A 23164-nucleotide genomic window follows, 5' to 3' on the forward strand; every position below is an offset into this window, starting at 1 on the left:
CTCAATAAATCGACTTCTGTGGGCCAGAATTCACAGGTCTGTTGAGATTTGTCAAGAATTTGGTCAGAACACTGAAGATATAGAAGCAAGCACAAGGAGTTCTCAGTACTTGTGAACAAGATTGGAATGATCACCATCTGAATATGAGGTCATTAAAATCTATAAATAGGATTAACCCTCTCCTCCACACACAACCTAAAAGATGATTTGAATATTTTATTCAGCGAGACTAGATGCTTATCTTTGATGGAAATATCCATCACGGCTTCCATTTCTCCTTAAGAAAAAATGTAACTAAAATGAGACATACTCATGTATATTTAAAATGTCATCAGACCTAAAGAACAGCAATTTATGTGCAAATCTGAAGAATGGATAACTTATGTTTCCAGTGTCAAGAGTTTGTCAGGTCTTTAGGTTCTGTCATGTTCAGGGGAGAGAATATTCTTATGCTTCATGCGGGTTAATAAAATGAACAAAGATTTGGATACTAATTTGAAAAATCTAACACCCCCAACACTCTTCTTTCCCAGTTTTATTGAGGAAGAATTGACATACAATAACTATACATATTGAAGTATTCAATTTGATGCGTTTGACTCCTATGTACACCCATGAAGCCATCACTATAATCAAGATGGTAAACATAGTCCAGCACTGTAAAGTTTCCTTGTGTTCTTTTTTTTTTAAGATTATTTATGATAGACACAGAGAGAGAGAGAGAGAGAGAGAGAGAGAGAGAGGCAGAGACACAGGAGGAGGGAGAAGCAGATTCCATGCCAGGAGCCCGATGCGGGACTCGATCCCCGGGACTCCAGGATCACGCCCTGGGCCAAAGGCAGGTGCCAAACCACTGAGCCACCCAGGGATCCCCAGTTTCCTTGTGTTCTTTCATAATTCCTTCCCTGCCACCCATGGAGGGATTCACCCCTTGTCTCCCACCCCCAGATAATCACTGATTTGCGTCTGAACTATACATTAGTTTTCATTTTCTGGTATTTTACACAAAATGGAATCATTATTTTTCGTCTGGCTTCTTTCACTTAGTATAATTGTCTTCATATTCACTCATGTTGCTATTATCATATTTCACTCCTTTTTATTACTGAATGATATTCCCTTCTGTGGATATATCTCAGTTTATCCCAAACTTTAATTTATAATGGAGACTTCTTCAATGAACTTGTGCCCTCTTATAACTTGGCTGTCGTGAAATCTCTTGTCCCTGGTAAAACTGATCAAATTACATTTCTGAGGCCACAAAGCTAGGGCAGACTTCGGAAAGATAGAGTCCCCCACTGAGGGTGGGAAGGGAGTTCCCTGTGAGGTCAGTGTCCTTAGCCTCCAGACACCATCTTCCGATCACAACATGTAATTGGGAATTTGTCATTTTTGTTGTAAAAAACAATGTCTGTGTGCTGAGTGTCCTGATGAAGAATCATGAAAAGAAAGATCCATTTCTCTTCTTCCCCACCATAACCCCCTTGCCATTTCAGACCCCTAAGGGACCTGTGCAAAATCAGTGAAGATTGCCATTGACACAGGATACCGGCACATTGATGGGGCCTACATCTACCAAAATGAGCATGAAGTGGGGGAGGCCATCAGGGAGAAGATAGCAGAAGGAAAGGTGCAGAGGGAGGATATTTTCTACTGTGGAAAGGTAAGATCTTCCCTTCAATCTCCAATTCCTTATATTAATAGTGGATCTGGTGTCACTTTTCTCCAAAAAGAACTCCAAAAAAGGGTGAGTTCTCAACTCCCAAATTTCTCATTCTTGCCCAGAATTTAGGGACTGATTAATTAGCCCATTGAAGGTTAAGGCAAATCTCCTTCTTCATACATGAGTATTGATTTAAAACAATATGGGGGGCAGCCCAGGTGGCTCAGCGGTTTAGCCCCACCTTCAGCCCAGGGCGTGATCCTGAAGACCTGGGATTGAGTCCCATGTCGGGCTCCCTACATAGAGCCCACTTCTCCCTCTGCCTGTGTCTCTGCCTGTGTGTGTGTGTGTGTGTCTCTCATGAATAAATAAAATAAGTAAAATCTTAAAAAAAAAAAAAAGGTTAAGACAATATGGGAAGAACAAATCTACAGAGCAGAAAAATTGAGGAGCAGAGGCAAGACAGAAGTTGGTTCATATTACATAAGCATTTGCCAAAGCTTTCTTTAAAAGGGAAGACTTGGGATCCCTGGGTGGCGCAGCGGTTTGGCGCCTGCCTTTGGCCCAGGGCGTGATCCTGGAGACCCGGGATCGAATCCCACGTCGGGCTCCCGGTTCATGGAGCCTGCTTCTTCCCTCTGCCTGTGTCTCTGCCTCTCTCTCTCTCTCTGTAACTATCATAAATAAATAAAAATTAAAAAAAAAAATAAAAAAATAAAAGGGAAGACTTCTTTTTCTTTTCTGTATGCCTATTTGTCCATAGATTGCTATTTTTTTAAATTGAGCTCCAATTCACGTGCCATAAATTTCGCCAACTTAACCAGTGGCTTTTTTGTGTATTCACAAAGTTATGTAACCATTTCAACTCCCTTATTCCAGAATGTTTTCATCACTCCAAAAGGAGCCCCATACCCACCAGTAGTCACTCCCCATTTTTCCTTCTCCCTCCCCCACCCCCCCAGTCACTGACAACCACTGATCTACTTTCTGTTTTATAGTTTTCCTATTTTGGACATTTCATATGAATTGAATAATACAATATGTGGCCTTTTGTGTCTAGCTTCTTTTACTTAGTATAACATTTTTCTAGGTTTATTCATGTTATAGCACGTATGAGAATTTCATTTATTTTCTATGGCCAAATAATGCTCTATTGCGTGGATATACGATGTTTATATCACTACATTTTGAGCATTTGAGATTTCCAATATTAGAAATCACTATCCACTGAAGTGCAATCATAAGGATAAAGCATTATGATTAAAATGCAAGCCAGTGGGAATATAGGATGTATATTTACAGGCAGCTTTGCAGAAATAAAGCTGTACAACTTTGGAGAACATGTAATACAATTCTCCTGAGTGTTCTAAAAGAGAACAAGATACTGCTTCTAACTTCATCCATTTCCCATACACCGCCCCCTTCCTCCCAGCTCCCCATTCAGGCTCCTTGCCAAGCTCCCTAGGTGTTTATAGTTCCCCAAGTCCCCAGCCACTTATGGATTATGATTCCAAGGGGCCACATATCACCACTATCCCAAAATATCAGCCTGAAGCTTTCTCCTTTATTATAGCTTTATAATTCTGATTCCTTAAGATTTTATTATTACACAGTGTCTCCTTAGAGTAAACACCAAATCTTAACCTGCTGCTCCCAAAATATTTCTGGGGAAGAAAAATATAGAACTCAGATCCTGAGAACTTAGGCCAAAGCAGCCTGCCCAAAGTTAGAAGTATTTTTGAAGACTTATGTCTTGTCCTAAAATTTTTTTAGACTTTTATATTTTTCCCCATAATATAAACTCATTTGTTTCATTTTGTTTCAGTGTAAAAATTAGATTCTAAGTTACCACCAAGGAAAATAAACCAAAAACCTTTTCTTCTCATCTACTCTGGTAAACAGTTGAAGCTATTGCAATGTCTATCATGTTGGAAAATTTGAACCAAATTAAGTCATCTAGTTCATAAAGTTGCTATGAGTTAACATTTACAAAGCATTTATACATAGTACCTGGCACAGAGCTAGGACGATATGTTTTTGTTGAATAAAAATAAAATGTGTAAAACAATTTTCAGCTAGAATGGGATGGCAGCAATAACTCACCAAGGGGGCCTACAGTAATGATAAAAACATAGTTTTCCACTACTCTTTTCACTGTGTTTTCTCTTCTTTATGCATTGAAGGCAAGAAAAAATCATTGTCCAATGTACAGAAAAATCAAATTTTATCAATTTTACTTGCCCTAACTTGTGAAAAAAAGGGTACAGAAATTCAAGATTTTTTCCCAAAAACACTTTGAACAAATTTGATGCTCCAAGGAGTTGTATTACTTTATCCCAAGGCTCTGAGGATCCCTCAGTACCCTGTGCTTAATAGACTTCAAGGGTACACGTGCTTCAGTTTGACAATGTAAACCTTAATCTTTCATTACCTAACACTTTAGAGATTGACTAATTTCATTTTTTTCATTAAGCTAAATTTCTTTTATTTTTTCCAGCTTTATTGAGATATCATCAACATATGACATTTTGCAAGCTTAAGGTGTACACCATGTTGACTTGATACAGTAATTTATTGCAAAATGATTACCACCATAGTATTAGCTAACATCTCTATCATATCACAAAATTGTCATTTCCTTTTGGTGGTGAGGACATTTAAGGTCTATTCCCTTAGCAACTTTCAAGTATATAATACAATAGTATTAATTATAATCACTATGCTTCATATTAGATCACCAGAATTTATTCATCTTATAACTGGAAGTTGGTACTGTTTGACCAATATCTCCCCATTTTCATCTGTGGATAGCTAATTATTGACCTTTATTGGAAGATGAGGCTGGGGTCTCCCACACCACCATTTTGGTGACATTATCAGTTTAGCCAGAGAGCCAGTAATTTCTTAGTAGGAATTGGCAGAGTTTCCCTGGGGTCTGAGTAGGACCAAATGAGAACAAAGCAGCAAAAAAAGGAAATCTAAACATTTGCAATAATTAAAGTTTTACCAGCTTCTGCACCACCTGTCACAAGGTGAAGGATCCAGTGAAGTCACTCACCTAACCATATTTCTTGTCCCGCTAAAGCACACCTTTTATCAGACTGTCATGAGAATAAAATGCTGAAGCCAGCTAGTCAGATAATGTTCCCACCTACACAATAAGGAAAAGTGAAAGTGCTGAGGGTCAATTCAGAAATTAGCAGGGAGCAGGGCAAGACTTTGTCACCAAACTAGGTACTCTATACTTCAGATGGATCTTCCAGTCTCTGGTACTATATTTGGATAAAGTATACTCTGGGTGTCAGGAGTTGTATGAGCTTATCCTATACTCAGATGATACTGCATGCAGTATAAGCATATTTTTGTAAAATGAAATGAATGAATAATGTATATGAGTGCTTTGTTAAGGGTTGTATTATTGTAAAAAAAAAAATGTGCAGATGTTAGTTAACTATCACCTTTTATTCTTTCAGCTGTGGGCTACAAAGCATGACCCAGAGATGGTCCGCCCAACCCTGGAGAAGACACTTAGTGTCCTCCAGCTAGATTATGTGGATCTTTACATCATTGAAATACCCATGGCTTTCAAGGTGAGCTCAGATGCCTAAAGATAGGTCTCTGCTCTTAGACAACCATGAGCCAGCAGTTGTGTGTGAAGCTATGAAGCTAGTTCATTATTTATCACCATAGAGGTGATAAAGGTGTTAAGGTGTTCTGTTATTATAAATCAGATAGTACTGACCAATCCCAACAAATGCCTGTAGAGATTATATATAACAGACTCAGACCTGGAACCCTAGTTTTTGATTCATAATCCAATGTACTTGCTATTATATCTTGTCTTTAACTATAGTTTAAACTCTCCCCCACCAAACCAACGTGTAGTCCCCCAACTATACTCTACATTTTAGTTACCTGGCATTCAGACACATCTTTCTTCCTGTTTACAAAGTCATGAAAATGTCCCTGCAGAACATAATGCAACATAATATATGCAACTGAAAACTTGCTCATCCTCCACCCCCTCCAAAAAAGAAATAACCCAAAGAATAGTCAGGTTCTTGGAGCTAGATCCAAGGGGAGGGTATCTATGTAATATCTACTCCTCTAGTTCAAATTCACTACTTCTTTGAACTTTCTCAATCTATGGACTTGTTTATTTAACCAGCAACAAACAACACACCTATATGTATATATACACTGCTAAAGAGCAGTCACTGCTTTAAAATTTCATTGAGGGCAGGAGAAATTGAACAATGAAATTGGCTACTTGTTCACAAGGTAAATCAGATTCTGCTGCTAGTCAGAAAGAACAAAGACTCTGCCATTACAGTGGCCAGAATTCCTTTATGTGACCAACCTGGCTGCCCCTATTCTTTTCTCTGGAAATACTTTCCTTGTTGGCTTTCCTCTGTAGTCACATCCAAGATGGGCTTTGGGAAAAATTGCCCTTTTGCATCCTACTTCATGAAGATAGAAGTTTGGAGACTTCACAATGGCCTTGGTAATCATAGGCTTTTACTGGTCAGGTTGAGATTTAATGGACAAGGCAATATCCCTTAAAATGTAATAAGCTTTCAGTAAATTTACATTCAGTCAGGTCCATGAATGAGTATTAAAACTAAAAATCTAATAGGGTCACATTTCTTATATCTATATCCATGGCCTATGGTTTCTGTCTCTTAGTAAAGAAGCTCCTTGTTTTACTCATCTGCCTCACATTTAGCTTACTGACCTCCATCTGATTGGAAATACTATAAAACGGGGGCACCTGGTAGCTCAGTCGGTTAAGCATCTGCCTTTGGCTCAGGTCATGATCCCCACAATCAGGCTCTCTGCTCAGCAGAGTCTGCTCCTTCCTCTTCCTCTGCCTACAGCTCCCCCTGCTTGTTCTCTTTCTCTCTTTGTCAAATATGTAAATAAAATCTTAGAAAGAAAGAAAGAAAGAAAGAAAGAAAGAAAGAAAGAAAGAAAGAAAGAAAGAAAGAAAGAGGAAGGAAGGAAGTAAGGAAGGAAGGAAGAAAGCAGAAAGAAAGAAAAGAAGAAAAGAATAAAGAAAGAAATACAGAAAGAAAGAAAGAAAGAAAGAACAGACAAAAATAAATCAGACCTGCACCTCCTCCATCCGTTGCCTCCTTTCCTTCCTCCCTCCCTCCGTCCTCCTCCCTCCTCCCGCCTCCCCTCCCCCCTCACTCCCTCCCTCCCTCCCTCCCACGCCCTCCCCCCTCCCTCCCTCCTCACCGAAAGAAATAAAAAAAGAAAGAAGACAAATTACTATAAACAGGCAGGCACAGTTAATGTGTTCCTTATAACCAAGTCTGCAATTCATTGGATGCCCCTTTGTCTAGTAGGGCATCTGTGCCCTGAGATCTTATCTTCAAAGACAACCAGCATTCTCACAAAGTCCAATACTACTTCCCTCTAGGATTCTTACCTTACCTTTCTTGGCTGCACTAATTTATCTATCTCCAGAAAGGCTCAGATATGAACTTCTGTCATCTTTGGATGACATCCAGAATACGAAGTACCCATTTTAATAAAATGTCATGGGCAGCCCCGGTGGTGCAGCGGTTAAGCACCGCCTGCAGCCCAGGGTGTGATCCTGGAGACCCGGGATTGAGTCCCATGTCAGGCTCCCGCATGGAGCCTGCTTCTCCTTCTGCCTGTGTCTCTGCCTCTCTCTCTCTCTCTCTCTCTCTCTGTCTCTGTCTCTCTCTGTCTCTTGTGAATAAATAAATAAAATCTTAATAAAATAAAATAAATAAAATAAAATAAAATGTCATCTTACCTCTTGTCTTACAAGCCCAGTAGCAACAAACACTTCTTTCAATACATGCCTGAAGACTACAAAATGGCCAGAAAATTCTAATACCTAGTGGTTTTCTACTACATCCCCTAAAGCTCCACCATTTAGTAGGCCTATTTGTCTGAGACTCAAGACAACAATTTAACAGATTCTATGCTCTTGCAGAGCAAGGATTGCCAATTCTCAGCTGGAGGGGGGATACTTCTCACTGTCCACTATCCCATGTTGGCCTAAACAACTTCTCATTACTTGCCATACCCCAAAATCTTTGAATTAGTCAGAACTTGTTTTATAAATGGCAGAAATCCAACTTAAGTTGGTGTTAGCTAAAAAGGGAGCCAGGAATTCCAAGGGATACAATTCAGGCACAGCTGGATCCAGAAATTCAAACTATGTATCTGGCCTTTTATCTCTGGTTTGGTTGGCTTCGTCCTCAAAAATCCTTTTCTGTTTGATGGCAAAATGGCCATTTACATGCCAAGCCTACATTGTCAACACAACATGACAACTCAGAGAAAGAGAGACCACATGTTAAACCTCACAGAGAAATACTGACTAGCCTTCCTTAGGTCATGTACCTGTTACTGACTAACCTTTGCAAAAGGCCAAATCGGGGACTGACTGACATCTTTGACCGAGAATAAGAGCTGAGTCAACCCACCCAAAAAACATGGAAAGGGCTCCTCCAGAAGAGACAGCACAAGTATGATAGAAAACAAAATAACAGATTTCTACTGTAATTAATTAGAGGCCACTTAGCATAGTGATAAAGATCATGGGTTCCAGAAGCAGGCTGCCTAGTTTGAATCCCAGCTCTGTCACATATAAGCCAGATGACTTGGTCAGGTTATTATCTGATCTTTTCCATATAGTCTTAACATAGTAGAGTGGACAAAGTCTGAATGGGCTTTGGAGTCACACATATAAGCGACTTATTTTCAGCTTTACTACTTACTAGCAATAATCACTTTGATCTTTCTTTTTCTTTCTTTCTTTCTTTTCTTTTTTTTGGTTCTTTCTGAACTTCAATTTCATTATCAGTAAAACGGACACAATAGCAACTAACTTGACAAATGTTGCGAGGAGTCATTAAGATTATATATGTGAAATTACAGGCACAATATCTGGCATTTTATAGATAATATTCTGAAATGTTTAGGTAGAAGGGAACCTTAGTATAAGATATCCCAACAACCTAATTTCACAGAAGAGAAAGTTGAGGCCCCAAACAAGGAAATAACTCACTCAGGTTTGTTTGTTTGTTTGTTTGTTTTTTTATGATAGTCACAGAGAGAGAGAGAGCGCGGCAGAGACACAGGCAGAGGGAGAAGCAGGCTCCATGCACCGGGAGCCCGATGTGGGATTCGATCCCGGGTCTCCAGGATCGCGCCCTGGGCCAAAGGCAGGCGCCAAACCGCTGCGCCACCCAGGGATCCCCTCACTCAGGTTTAAAGTCCATTAGAACAGGACCATAAGGTGGGCTCCCTGATGCCAACCCCATAACCCTGCCCCTCTGTTTTGTCCTCATGAACCTAGCAATCCCAATACCCTGTGGACTACAGTGATTTTTTAATTTCAGGTTCTTGGGAGTTATAACCTCAGCCCTCATCCTCACACAACTAACTTCACTCATATTCAAAGAGTAGATTTCTACACTTAACTCTTAAAGATTTGGAAAAAGCCTATGTCTAAAAGTGAGAAAATGAAATTTACTTTTCTGTGGCTGACCGATGATGTCTAAAATCTTTTCGGGAAAGGTCAACAGAAAGTTTCTACTCCTATTCTTAGATGGGATCAAGGCTCAAGGATACAGAGAGAAGGTAAAATTTTTAACAGTGAAAAATGACACAGTATAATGACATTACTTCCCAAATGAACCTGTAATTCCTATGATTGAGAAATCAATCTTCAAAGCCAAAATATCACATGCTTTTTAAAAATATTTTATTTATTTATTCATGAGAGACACACAGAAAGAGAGAGGCAGAGACACAGGCAGAGGGAGAAGCAGGCTCCATGCAGGGAGCCCAACATGGGACTCATCCTGGGGTCTTCAGGATCACAACCTGTCCTGAAGGCTGCACTCAACTGCTGAGCCACCCAGGCTGCCCTCTCCTGATTTTTTTTTAACAAGAAATCTTTCTTGCTAAAACATTTTAGCACTTTATTATTTTTTGAATGTCAATTTAACAAGCAGACACAATTTCAGAACAACAAAATACCAAAAAATCACAAGACATTTTTAAGGATTTTTTTTTAAAGATTTTATTTTAGAGAAGAAAGCACAAGGGTTGGGGGGCAGAGGGAGAAGGAAAGAAAATTTCAAGCAGACTCCATGTTGAGCACAGAGACAGACGCAGGCCTCCATTCCAGAATCCTATGATCATGACCTGAGCTGAAAATGAGCATGACACTTGACTGACTCCACCACCCAGGCACCCCACGATAAAACATTTTTGAAAGATGAATGAAGTTACTGCTGAGCAGGAATGAGAGTCAATATCATGGGTTTTTAGAGGGTTGGATTATTCCAGCAATGGCCTGCACTAAAGAGCAAGAACAGAGGACAAAGACAATGGTTTTATCAGGATGAATGGACTAGTAAAGTAGACACAGCAGAAGCCTAAGGGAGGCATCATGGAAATATTTAACATGGGTGCAGGCTTGATAAGGACTTACTTAAAATCTGGAGAGGTAAAAATTATTTAGCAGAGTTCAGAATTGAGGCATAAAGCCATTTCTGAACAGAGGTAAAACTAGGATATGCAAAAGACAAGAAATACGGAGAACGACTGGAGTGAAAATGTGGGTCATAAGTGTTGAGAGGTTAAAAAGCTTAGAAATCAGAGATAGAAAGGGCAACTAACATGAGTGATTATGGGACATCAAGGGGAGAGGAGCCCTTTTCCCGCTCTCACTCATTGAGACAGGCAGAATTGAGAAGAAATTATTTTCACTAAAGAGGACAATTAAGAAAATGTTATCACCAGGGGGAAGTTTCATTCAGGTGAAATGGCAGAAGGAAAATTTTTTAAATATTTAAGAATATAATTGACTTTGTCCAAATGCTTGATTTTCAACAAAAAAAAATTATCATGGTCTACAGACTTCCATGCTATCATCCACATCTAAAAGACACTTTGTCCCCATGTTATTTGATCTGTTTCAATACAGATGACTACTACCTTTTTCTTTAAACATTTTCAGCTTATGGTTCTATTGTATCACCCTCTCCAGATGCTTTGACAGCATCTTCCCTGCCAACATCCAAAGGCCGTTATGCCCAGTACTCTATCCTCAATATTGTCTTACTGAGCCACACTTTCTCTACAGGTGATCCCATGGATTGAATACCACTTTATGTGCTGATCCCTCCCAAATTTGCGTGCAGCCAAGACTTCTCTCTGAACCTCTCTCAGACTTCTCTGTTCAATTGCCTCCTCAAATAACCACTGAATGTGGAAATTGCCATTTCAAACTCAAAATATCCAAAATAAAACTCTTGATTGCTAGCCTAAACTCAGGGAATGATCACCACTAGCCAACCAAGGAGCCTAGAAATCATCTTTTATTTCTCTCTATCCTATTTCCAAGCCCACAAGAGATGGTTCCCATTTTTAGATATAGCGAAAGAGGTAGAAGTAATGTGCTAAGTTTTTCCGTATGCTTAGGGAGTGTTCCATTCATTAGCTACACTTTTCTTAGCTGAAAAACTTCTTTTCACCCTTAAAGATGATCCTTGTTTTCTTATTAGAGTGAAAAAGTTGCTGTTCTCAGGATGCGTGGGTGGCTCAGTGGTTGAGTTTCTGCCTTTGGCTCAGAGCATGATCCCCAGTCTGGGGATCGAGTCCAGTATCAGGCTCCCTCCAAGGAGCTGCTTCTCCCTCTGCCTATGTCTCTGCCTCTCTCTGTGTGTCTCTCATTAATAAATAAAATCTTTTAAAAAAATTTGTTGTTCTCAACTTTGGGCTTAGGGTTAGATCAAAACGCTGAGCCTAAATATCCTAATTCTCAACTTCTACTCTTTATTTATGAGTAATTTTGTTATTAAGTGTTGGAGTGGCTGGTAATGAGGGTGGCAAAGAATTGCACAAAGAGTGGAGAATAAAGAGGAGAGTTTATTCACTCTCCAAGGGAGGAGAGGAACCAGACATCCAGAAAAGTGTTGGCCCCAAGTTTATGTCAAGCTGGGCCTTTTAAGGAGTTTTGAAGGATGTGAGAGGATTGTAGCTGTACTGATGGGGGAATTGGTGTGTAGAGAGGGGATCAACTCTTAGCCAGGTAGAGCAAGAAATGGCAGGTATATTGGCTCTGTCCAGGGGTTGTCTGAGATGTGGATCATGGTCAGGCTAGAGAAGAATATATTTTGTGGTTGAAGTTTATTTCTCAAGAATGTAGGGCACCATGCCCTAGAAAACAGAGTTAGGGCGAAATGCAGACACCTGTTAGTTTTGTCTGTGTCATTGGGGTGAGGTGGGAGGGGGTAGTTGAACAGATTCCTTTCATTATGAGAGAACTTCATGGTTTAAGAACAATAATAAGGGGGCAGCCCAGGTGGCTCAGTGGTTTAGCACCACCTTCAGCCCAGGGTGTGATCCTGGAGACCTGGGAAAGAGTCCCACATTTGGCTCCCTGCATGGAGCCTGCTTCTCCCTCTGCCTGTGTTTCTGCCTCTCTCTCTCTCATGAATAAATAAATAAAATCTTTAAAAAAAAAAAGAACAATAATAATCTGTCAATAAATAAAGGAAAATGAATGCCAGTGAGATGAGACTAATATGTCATATTTATTATACATAAATAATTAAAATTGAATTGCTTTCCCAGGCCCAGGGTATATGGTATAATGACAACTCAAATGCCATAATTTTAATTCCCAGATATAAATAAAATAAGTTATACTCATTCTTTTTTATAGCCTGGAGATGAAATCTACCCTAAAGATGAGAATGGCAAATGGTTATATCACAAGTCAAATCTGTGTGCCACTTGGGAGGTAAGTTCAAATGGCCTCTTTTCTTGAAGACTACATTTTTAAACTGATCTGATTATTTCTGTTCAATTTATAGAGAGATGCAGCCTTTACTCCTAATGTATAGTAATAATTGGAACAGGTATTTCTAATCATAAGCAAAGATGTATAAAATCCCCATTTCTGCACACTGAAAAAATTCTTGATTTTGTTTTGATGGAAAAGAAGAATGCCAAAGAAGAGAGAAGTGTAGAAGGAAAAAGAAAGTAAAGGAAATAAGTTCTAATGTAAGCATAAATAAAACTATATCAATGAGATAAAGTCACAAATTTTTGAAATTTCTCAAATTGAATTTATGAAAATCAATAATATGATGTTTAAAAGAAACAAACGTAAAGTGATACATGAAAAACTGAAAAATAATTCTGGTTCCAGTTCTGAACAAACTGATGGCTCCTTCCCCAAAATCATAAGAGTAGGAAAACTGGGGAAAGTAATTAAGGAAACCTATATGGATTCATGTTGGGGGTGAGGGGTGCAGATCTTTCAACTGGTTTGTTTATGAGGTAATATGGCAGCTTTTACCTAGAGTAGAAGGCAGCCCAACAAGCTGCAAGAGGATAACCTAGGAAAGGACCTTAGAGTTCTTTTTGCTCTTCCTTCTCTCCTGCTGTAGCCTTGGAACAAGTATTATCTGCTCCATACATATAGAAACTTAAGACTCATGTTCAGATGTCTTCAGGAATCAAGTAAGAATAGCACTGAAATCCCGCACTTGTGAGAGGCTGAGAAAAACATAAGTTACTATCTGACCTCTGGCCACCATTTCCCTCCTTCTCCCATTCAAAACTCCAAAGGCTGGGAAATCACACTCTAACAAGTACCCTCTTTCTTTCTTCTTTCTTCTTTCTTTCTTTCTTTCTTTCTTTCTTTCTTTCTTTCTTTCTTTCTTCTTTCTTTCTTTCGATTTTATTTATTTATTTGAGAGAGACAGAGAGAGCAAGAGGAGCACACCAGCACAAACAGGGGGGAGAGGGAGAAGCAGGCTCCCTGGGAGCCCAACATGGGGCTTGATCCCAGGACCCTGGGATCATGACCTGAGCCAAAGGCAGAAGTTCAACTGACTGTGCCACCCAGACGCCCCTAACATGTACCTCTTTCTAATGGACTTCCCCTCCAACCCTCATAGGTAATAGATGATTATCTGAATTGCAGAGTTATTTTGAGGGGTGAGAAGCATTGATTGGGTTTTCTGATGCCTGGGGACCTCCACGCAAGAGACCATACACTCATTCCTGACCTCATTGTAGACGACTAGGTTTGGAGTCACGTGTTCCCTTCCAAAGGACTGCCTGATAGCATAGCCAGTATCCTCAGGAAAAAAAATGTGTTAAAACTCCCAATTACAAGGCATTTATTTAAAAAGAAACCACACATCTCAATTAGAGATCCAAACATAAACAGAACAGATGACCAAGAACTTAAGCTTTTTTAGCCAATTAATATAACAAAGGAGATAAGAAAAGATGCTAGCAATATGAAACAAGAACAAGAATATACTTTAAAAAAAAGTGAAAATAATACTTAGTAAAGTGTAAAACAATGCAATAAATGGGATTAAAAATAGAATGGATATAAACAAAGAAAAAATTATCAGATTGAAAGATCAGAATGAGGAAACTATCCTCCCCCCAAACGTGAAGAAGGAAAGGACAAGAGGGATCCCTGGGTGGCACAGCGGTTTGGCGCCTGCCTTTGGCCCAGGGTGTGATCCTGAAGACCCGGGATCGAATCCCACATCGGGCTCCCGGTGCATGGAGCCTGCTTCTCCCTCTGCCTGTGTCTCTGCCCCTCTCTCTCTCTCTCTCTGTGACTATTATAAATAAATAAAAATTAAAAAAATAAAATAAAATCTTTAAAAAAAAAAGAAGGACAAGAAAATGTTTTAAGTATGAAAGAAAGGCTAAGAATTGTAAAGGATAAAATTAGAATTTCTAGCATCCATACAATAGGAGTCTCAGGAAAAAAAGAAAGAAAAAAGAAAAGGAGGTAATATTTGAAGAAAAAAAAGATAAGGTGTGGATCACCAAAGAGAAAAGAGAAGAAAAACCTAGGTACGTTACAGTGAAATTTCAGAATATCAAATATACAGAGAAAATGATAAAACTTCCCAAGTATAGCAAACAAGCCAATAAAGAAAAAAAATGGAAGAAACAATAATAAATCAAGAAGACAGGAAAAGAAGAGGAAAAATGAATAGATGGGAAAAATAGAAAGCAAAGAGCAAGATGAGAGATTTAAACTCACTTATAAAAAAATAAATAAAATAAACTCACTTATATTAATAATCACAATATATGTAAATGGTCTAAACAACTCAGTTAAAAGGCAGAGGTTATCAGAATAGATAGAAAGCAAAACCCCACTGTATATATTATTTATAAGAAACCCGTTTTATTTTTATAATAAATTTATTTTTTATTGGTGTTCAATTTACCAACATACAGAATAACACCCAGTGCTCATCCTGTCAAGTGCCCCCCTCAGTGCCCATCACCCATTCACCCCCACCCCCCGCCCTCCTCCCCTTCCACCACCCCTAGTTCATTTCCCAGAGTTAGGAGTCTTTATGTTCTGTCTCCCTTTCTGATATTTCCCACACATTTTCTTCTCCCTTCCCTTATATTCCCTTTCACTATTATTTATATTCCCCAAATGAATGAGAACATATAATGTTTGTCCTTCTCTGATTGACTTACTTCACTCAGTATAATACCCTCCAGTTCCATCCACGTTGAAGCAAATGGTGGGTATTTGTTGAAGAAACCCGTTTTAAATAAAAAGACACAAATAGGTTAGAAGTAAAAGATTAAGAAAAAAAGTAAAAGAATAGAAAAAGATATACTAGGCTTTTATTTCCTTCCAAAGAAAGTTGGAGTAGCTATTTTAATGTTAGCAAAGGTTTCAGAACAAAAAGTATTATCAACGATAAAGAAGTGTGTTTATCCTAATAACAGAACTTAGTAACAGCACCTCATAACAGAACTCCAAAATACATGAATCTTAAATGAAGAGAACTGAAGAGGAGAATAATCTACAATTATAGTCAAAGATTTCAAAACCTCTATCTCAATAATTGAGATAATAAGTAGACATAAAATCTATAGAAGAGATTTAAACATTATCAACCGGGGATCCCTGGGTGGTTCAGTGGTTTAGCGCCTGCCTTTGGCCCAGGGCATGATCCTGGAGTCCCAGAAATCGAGTCCCGCATCGGGCTCCCTGCATGGAGCCTGCTTCTCCCTCTGCCTGTGTCTCTGCCTCTCTCTATCATGAATAAATAAATAAATAAATCTTTTTTTAAAATTAAAAATAAACATTATCAACCAGCTTAACCTAATTGACATTTATTGAATATTTCACCAAAATATAGCAAAATGCTATTTTTCAAGTACACATAGAACATTTAACAAAATAGTCCACTGAGACATGAAACAAATCTCAACACATTAAATTATATTCTTTATACAAAGTAGGCTGTCTGATAAAATTAGAATTAAATTTGAAGTCATGAGCAACAATATATCTGAAAAACCATCAGATATTTGGAAACTGAAAACATACATGTAAATAACCCATAGGACGAGAAATAAGATCTGTATTTATACATAATGTATATGTGAGCAACACATAATTGGAAATTAAATCTTTTTAAATGATATTGTTTTAGAGATAAATCCAACAAAATCAGTGCAAGAGTTAAACAATAAAAACTAAAATATATTACTAAGAGCAATTTATTTTTAAGTAATCTACTATGCCCAATGTGGGCTTGAACTCACAACCTCAAGATGAAGAGTTACATGCTCTACCAATTCAGCCAGCCATGCACCACTACTGAGAGCAATTTTTAAAACTCTAAGGTGAGAGATACATCATGTTTCTTTGATAGAAAGACCGAATATATTAGATGTTAATTTTCCACAAACTGATAGATTCAATGCAATCCCAGTCAAAATACCAAAGAAATTGAAAAGCTGATTCTAAAATTTATAGGGGGGATGCCTGGGTGGCTTAGCAGTTGAGCTTCTGCCTTTGGCTGAGGTTGTGATCTGGGTTGAGACCCAGGATCAAGTCCCACATCGGGCTCCCTGCATGGATCCTGCTTCTCCCTCTGCCTCTCTCTCTCTCTCTCTCTCTCTGTCTCTCATGAATAAATAAATAAATCTTTAAAAAAATTTATATAAAGAAGTGCAAATAGCATAATGATAAAAGAGTCAATTTACCAAGAAAATATACCAATTTTAAACACATGGGTACCATATAAAATATCTTCAAAATATATAAAGCAAAAGTCAATAAACTATAAGAAGACACTGATAAATTTTTCTAATATAGTGGGAAATTTCTAACATATTCCTTTAAATTATTGAGAAGCCAGGAAAAGCTAGACCCAGCTTTGTATATAATGTGGTGTGTGTGTGTGTGTGTGTGTGTGTATGAGACACAGAGCAAGAGGAGAGAGAAATTTGTATCTAATAAAAGGAGAATATACCTTTTCACACACACCAGACATTTATAAAATGGATCAGATACCATGCTATAAAGCAAACCTCAACAGATTTCAAGAAATAAGATCATTTTTAATGCACTGGTATATATGGTGAAAATGCAAGGGGAAGATATGCTGTACAATGTTTCCCAAACTAATTCAAATACAGAATTCCTGCCTATCTCTCCCACTTTTTTTAAATCTTCACAGAATGTCTGTTAACATACCCAGGGACTTTCCTTCTTAAAGAATTCATTGTCACCCCCGTAAACATTCTCATTTGTTTTGAGGCTTTGTCTTAACCCTTTGGCCTTTACTCATCAGGCTTTGGAAGCTTGCAAAGATGCTGGCTTGGTGAAATCCCTTGGAGTTTCCAATTTTAACCGCAGGCAGCTGGAGCTCATCTTGAACAAACCAGGACTCAAACATAAGCCAGTCAGCAACCAGGTACAGTTTGACAGGAGGTGGGAGGGGAGAGGGGAATGTGAGGAGTAGAGGGAGATTCCAATATTTACTTAACAGGAGAATGCTGGAGTAGGAGTTGGAAATCTTGTGGTCATTAACACATATCTCATCATAGGACCATGAGAGCAAGTCTTTTGACTTCTCTCAATTTATGTCCTCTTAAAAAAAGATTTGCAAGTTCAAATCCAGGCAAAAATAATCCAAAGAATTTTTTGAAGAAAAATCATGAGGAGGAACTAGATCTGCCAGACATTAAGATATACAGAGTTTAAATTAATAGAAAATAAGAAATATCTTAGAAACAGGCCCAAGTATGATAAAAACTTAATATAGAGACAATAACACAAACGAGTGGCAAAGAGGTGAATTTTCAGTAGATAGTGTGGAGGAAATGGTTAGTTATGTAGAAGCCAATACAGATCTTTGCCTCATGTCCTACTCCTAGTATCTCTTTGATCAGAAGTTAAAGGAGAAAGAGGAAATCATTTGTGAGTGCTACAAAACAATTTTAGTTTTCTAGAGCTATAGATAGAAAATGAAGCCATGGGAAAATTATAAAAGAAATGGACATATTTATATATAGTATAAAAACATTAAACTCCAAAAATATTAGAAACAGGGGCGCCTGGGTGGCTCAGTTAGATAAGCATCTGCCTTTGGCTCAGATCATGATCCCAGGATCCTGAGATAGAGCCCAGATCGGGTAGGGGGTGGGGGACTGGGCTCTGCTCAGCAGGGGGTCTGCTTCTACCTCCCCCCTGCTCTTCCTTGCTCCCTCTCAAATAAATAAATAAATAAATAAATAAAAATAAATAAATAAATAAATAAATAAATAAATTCAAAACAAGAGCAAGTAAAATGGAAAATTATATTTTTGAATATAATAGAAAAGGGGATCATATCCTTATGAAATAAGAGCCTAATAAAAATTAATGAAAAAAATCAAAGATAAAACACTAAAGCTCAACAGAAAGTGAGTAAAAGAACTATGAACAGAAATTCAAGACAAATTGCAAGACTAGTAAACATATGAAAAATGTTCAACTGCACTGATAATTACAGAAATTTAAAGTATTATTTTATATTGCGTCAAAACAGCAAGGCTTTTGCTTTGTTTTTTTAACATAACGTTCCATATAAGCAAGTGATAAATTGCTAGCAAGTGCAAATTTTTCATTTTACTGGGAAGCAATTTGGCAATAAGTGTCAAGAGCCTTAAAAAATGTTCACAGTCTTATATTCCTAAGAATTTATCCCTGTGGGAATGCCTGGGTAGCTCAAGCAGTTGAGCCTCTGCATTTGGCTCAGGACATGATCCCTGGTGGGGATCCCTGTGGGGGGTCTGCTTCTCTGTCTTCCTGTGTCTCTGCCTCTCTCTGTGTGTCTCTCATGAATAAATAAATAAATAAATAAATAAATAAATAAATCTTTAAAAAAAGAAAAGAATTTATCATTTTGAAAAAATCTGAAAGCTTTCAAGTGTGTTTGTCACAGCACTGTTTATAAAGGCCAAGAGGGAAAAAAAAGGAAACAACACAAATATGAAAAATTAGGAGGATATTTAAATAAATTATAAATCTCATATAATATAAAATCTTAATAAAAGAGGTTTTTGAATCATTTTTGAGCAAAGAGCAGTGGCCATAATATTAAAGGGAAAAACCAGGATACAAAATGTAATAGAGTATTGATGTGAATACATTAGTTAAAAACATGCATAGGACTGTTGGGGATTTACCCCAAAGATTCTGATGCAAGGAAACACCAGGACACCTGCACCCCGATGTTTCTAGCAGCAATGTCCACAATAGCCAAACTGTGGAAGGAGCCTCGGTGTCCATTGAAAGATGAATGGATAAAGAAGATGTGGTTTATGTATACAATGGAATATTCCTCAGCCATTAGAAATGACAAATACCCACCATTTGCTTCAACGTGGATGGACCTGGAGGGTATTATGCTGAGTGAAGTAAGTCAATCAGAGAAGGACAAACATTATATGGTCTCATTCATTTGGGGAATATAAATAACAGTGAAAGGGAATATAAGGGAAGGGAGAAGAAAAAGACTCCTAACTCAAGAAAACGAACTAGGGGTGGTGGAAGGGGAGGAGGGCGGGGTGGGGGTGAATGGGTGACGGGCACTGAGGGGGGCACTTGACAGGATGAGCACTGGGTGTTATTCTGTATGTTGGTAAATTGAACACCAATAAAAAATTAATTTATTAAAAAAAAAAAAACATGCATAGGGGACAGCCCCAGTGGCACTGCGGTTTAGCGCTGCCTGCAGCTCGGGGTGTGATCCTGGAGACCCAGGATCGAGTCCCACGTCGGGCTTCCGGCATGGAGCCTGCTTCTCCCTCTAACTGTGTTCTGTCTCTCTCTCTCTCCTCTCTCTGAATAAATAAATAAATCTTTAAAAAAATAAAAATAAATAAAGATAAAATAAAAATAAAACATGCATAGGAAAAATATTGGAAAGAAATATATCAAAATACTAACTGTGGTTAACTCTGCCTGTGAATTTTACAGGTGAATTCTGTTTTCTTCCTTTATGCTTTCTGTATTTTCCAAATTTTCTATAAGGAGCATAATGTTATTTTATAATCACCACAAAACTATTGTTAAATGGGGATAATGATACTCTCTTCACTATACTTCATAAAACACTAAGAGGCTACATTTAAAATGCCCTTAGGGTAAAGATTCATGTATTGAGTTATGGTTGACTTGTTTGCTTGATTCACATATTTAGTAACTCAAAAAAGTCTTCTTTGAGTTCATAACAGAAAGAATGAATTATTACCTATCATGACAATAGCCCACAGCTAAAACAGAAGTGTTGCTATATTTAGAAAGATCACTTCCTAATTAACACCTAAGCCACACTATACCATATGCTCTGAGGAGCAGAGACTTGACTCCTAATTGATCTAAATCTCTCCCTTTATTCCTATCCTCTCACCAGCTCATCTCCCTCCTGCACCCCCAAGGACAATATTTTGTTATAAAGGCCAAAATGACACACTTTTTCTTACAAATGTACAAAGAAAGATGATGCTTTTTGACCTCAGAAGGAAAAATGGAGTAAGAATTTGACAGTGTGTCTTCTCATGCCAAGGAAGAAATACCCTGATATGTTGGCACAAGAATCATGAACAGGCTTCACAAATGTACCCTGCAAAAGGAAACAAGACATGTGGGAAGATCATATCCCAGGCTTCGTTTGCTTCATGATATGGAAAGCAGAGTATATCAACACTCGAGATGGTACAGATCAAAGTGCAGGTCTACTGGCCACCTGCCATTACCCTATGCCTGGGGTATGACCACCTACACTCCAGAAACACACGTTTAGTTCAAACAGCTTTCAGCCCAGGAACATGATGACATATTGTGGGCATTATACAGGGTGGTCACAACTTATATATAAGGGATACATACCTGAAGACCTTGTGTAATTCATAATTCACATACTTAAAAACTAATTTTCCCATTAGAATAAATCAAAAGCATAATTTGCAAAATGTTTATATTTCTTCAAAGACTTTATGAACAAAGGCACAAAGAATATTATCTCACTCTGTACTCATTCTCAGAGCCTGAGCATTCCTTAGTACTACCTCTGATGCCTGTCTACACAAAGGTGTCTCCAGGCTCCATCCCTCACTTAATCTCTCTGAAAGCCTTCCTACTGGGTCATTTGTCATGCAGTGTTTTCCCAGCCTAATTCAAAGGAGACTGTGGCTCTACCTCAGGCCATTTAATCTCACATACCTAACTCTAGTAACAAATGAAGGGACAGAGGTGGGGAGAAAGGCAAGATCTCCAAATTCTTCAGTTTTTCCTAACCCTATTCACTATGCCTAAATCACAGGTGTCCTGACTTCGAAATCTATATATATATTTTTTGAGTAACTTAAATGAAAATTCAACACACTTCTAAGAAAGACACAGAATGAGGTTACTGTCTTCCTTCGCAGGGTCTAAGAGAGAAGGGTAGGAGGAACAGGTCATAACCATTCATTATCAGCAGTTCCAATTTACAGAAAGTAAGCTATAAAGGGGAAAATAGTAATGCAAATTAATAGTCCACTTTCTGGCACCACCATCTTTAAGAAAGTCAAGTCAAAAAAAAAAAAATCAAGTCAAAGAACTCACCTGTCGTAAGAGTCAGCTTAACTTCACCTTGTGAGATTCTTGATATCTGAAGTTCTGCACTATCAAATAGTGTTGTAAAAGCCCCAGACATGTCAAGACACTGAAAAGTGACCTCAATTTTACAGAATAAACAAGAAAAAGTAAAGACTGAATCTCCACTAGCCCATCCACAAAGGGCTATAACCAGTCCCTAAGAAAGACGGAAGCAAGTGTGCTTAGATATGCTTCACCTTGGAAATGAGCTAGTTCAGGGCAATGATGACATCAAGTGACAACAGAAACTATCACTACCCTCTACCTGAAACTGAGCATCCAGTGCCAGCATACCAAACAAGGATCATCCACTGGCCTGAAATGACCCCACCAAGCTGCAGCCCTGATGAAGCTCCTTCCTAAGATGCTGGCTTGCTCCTCTCTGTATTGTTACTGTTTTCATTCAACAGTCACTGAGCACCTGCCTTATGCCAGGCACTTTGCTATGCTTTAGGCATGCATAAGAAACCAACGACAGATACAGCCCTTCCTCTTAGGCACTAGCCGCCTAGTGGGGAGCAGATATGAATCAATCACAAAAGTTATTGGTAATTAGAAACTTAGATAAATACTCTGAAAAGAAGGAATATGGTTCTCTGTGAGTTCGTATGCACTTGGATCTTATTAACTTATCTACTCCCACCCCCAGAATTTCCCTCACTGGGTGTCTCTTTAGTGATATGCCCTAGGATTTTTACCTAACAACTCTCTATGCAAAGATTTATATTATATTGTTATGCTGTTATTTGAGTTTTTATGTTAACTCAAAAGTTCTCATTGAGCAGATGTTTCTTTTTTTTACATTTTTATTTATTTATGATAGTCACAGAGAGAGAGAGAGAGGCAGAGAGCCCGACGTGGGATTCGATCCCGGATCTCCAGGATCACACCCTGGGCCAAAGGCAGGAGCCAAACCACTGCGCCACCCAGGGATCCCATGAGCAGATGTTTCTAGTATCTTGCCCAATGCAACTCTCTCTAATCTCCCAGATTTCAGTTCACAGATTGTTCAGTCGTAGATTCAATATGCACATATCTATTTGTTCTATTTCTAATTGTGATAGCCTTATTATGCACACATGTTGCCATAAGCCATATGAAGTCCTTTTTCAAAGAGTAGATTATAAAACGTTCAATGCGTTTATGAACACACACATACACATATACATAGGGTTGTATACCTACATACTTCTACATATTTAATAAGGCCAGAGACATGCAACAGCACACCAGTCTGATTAGAAAGGAGTCCTTAAATTTTGTATTTGGAATGAGCAGGCGGGCATTAAATTAAGGAATTCATACTTAGTTTCTAAGCAGTGGAGTGATGTGATAAAACACATGTCTTGTAGAGACTGGTCTACCAATAATAGACAAGATTGAAAATGAAAAAGTAGAGTGATGTCGGAAGTCAGAGAGATAAAGGAAGAAAACACTAAAGAGTGTGATTCCTGCCTTTTTTTAGTCTGTGTTACTTTCTAGAATTATTTAAGAAATGTTCCAAGGGGTGGAAA

General features: G+C 38.3%; 1 protein-coding gene across 1 annotated transcript; it reads left to right on the forward strand.

The window, feature by feature from the left end:
• Positions 1–637: 637 nt before the first annotated feature.
• LOC119874631 (aldo-keto reductase family 1 member D1-like) lies at positions 638–17456 on the forward strand (the record flags this gene model as incomplete). Its single annotated transcript, XM_038589682.1, has 5 exons — positions 638–659; positions 1506–1663; positions 5137–5253; positions 12387–12464; positions 17317–17456. Coding segments are annotated over exons 1-5 (515 nt in total), but the record flags the coding sequence as incomplete, so codon positions are not given.
• Between the last annotated feature and the right edge of the window lie 5708 nt (positions 17457–23164).

The sequence above is a fragment of the Canis lupus genome, unplaced genomic scaffold (assembly GCF_011100685.1).
Source record: "Canis lupus familiaris isolate Mischka breed German Shepherd unplaced genomic scaffold, alternate assembly UU_Cfam_GSD_1.0 chrUn_S707H870, whole genome shotgun sequence".
Classification (NCBI taxonomy): Eukaryota; Metazoa; Chordata; class Mammalia; order Carnivora; family Canidae; genus Canis; species Canis lupus.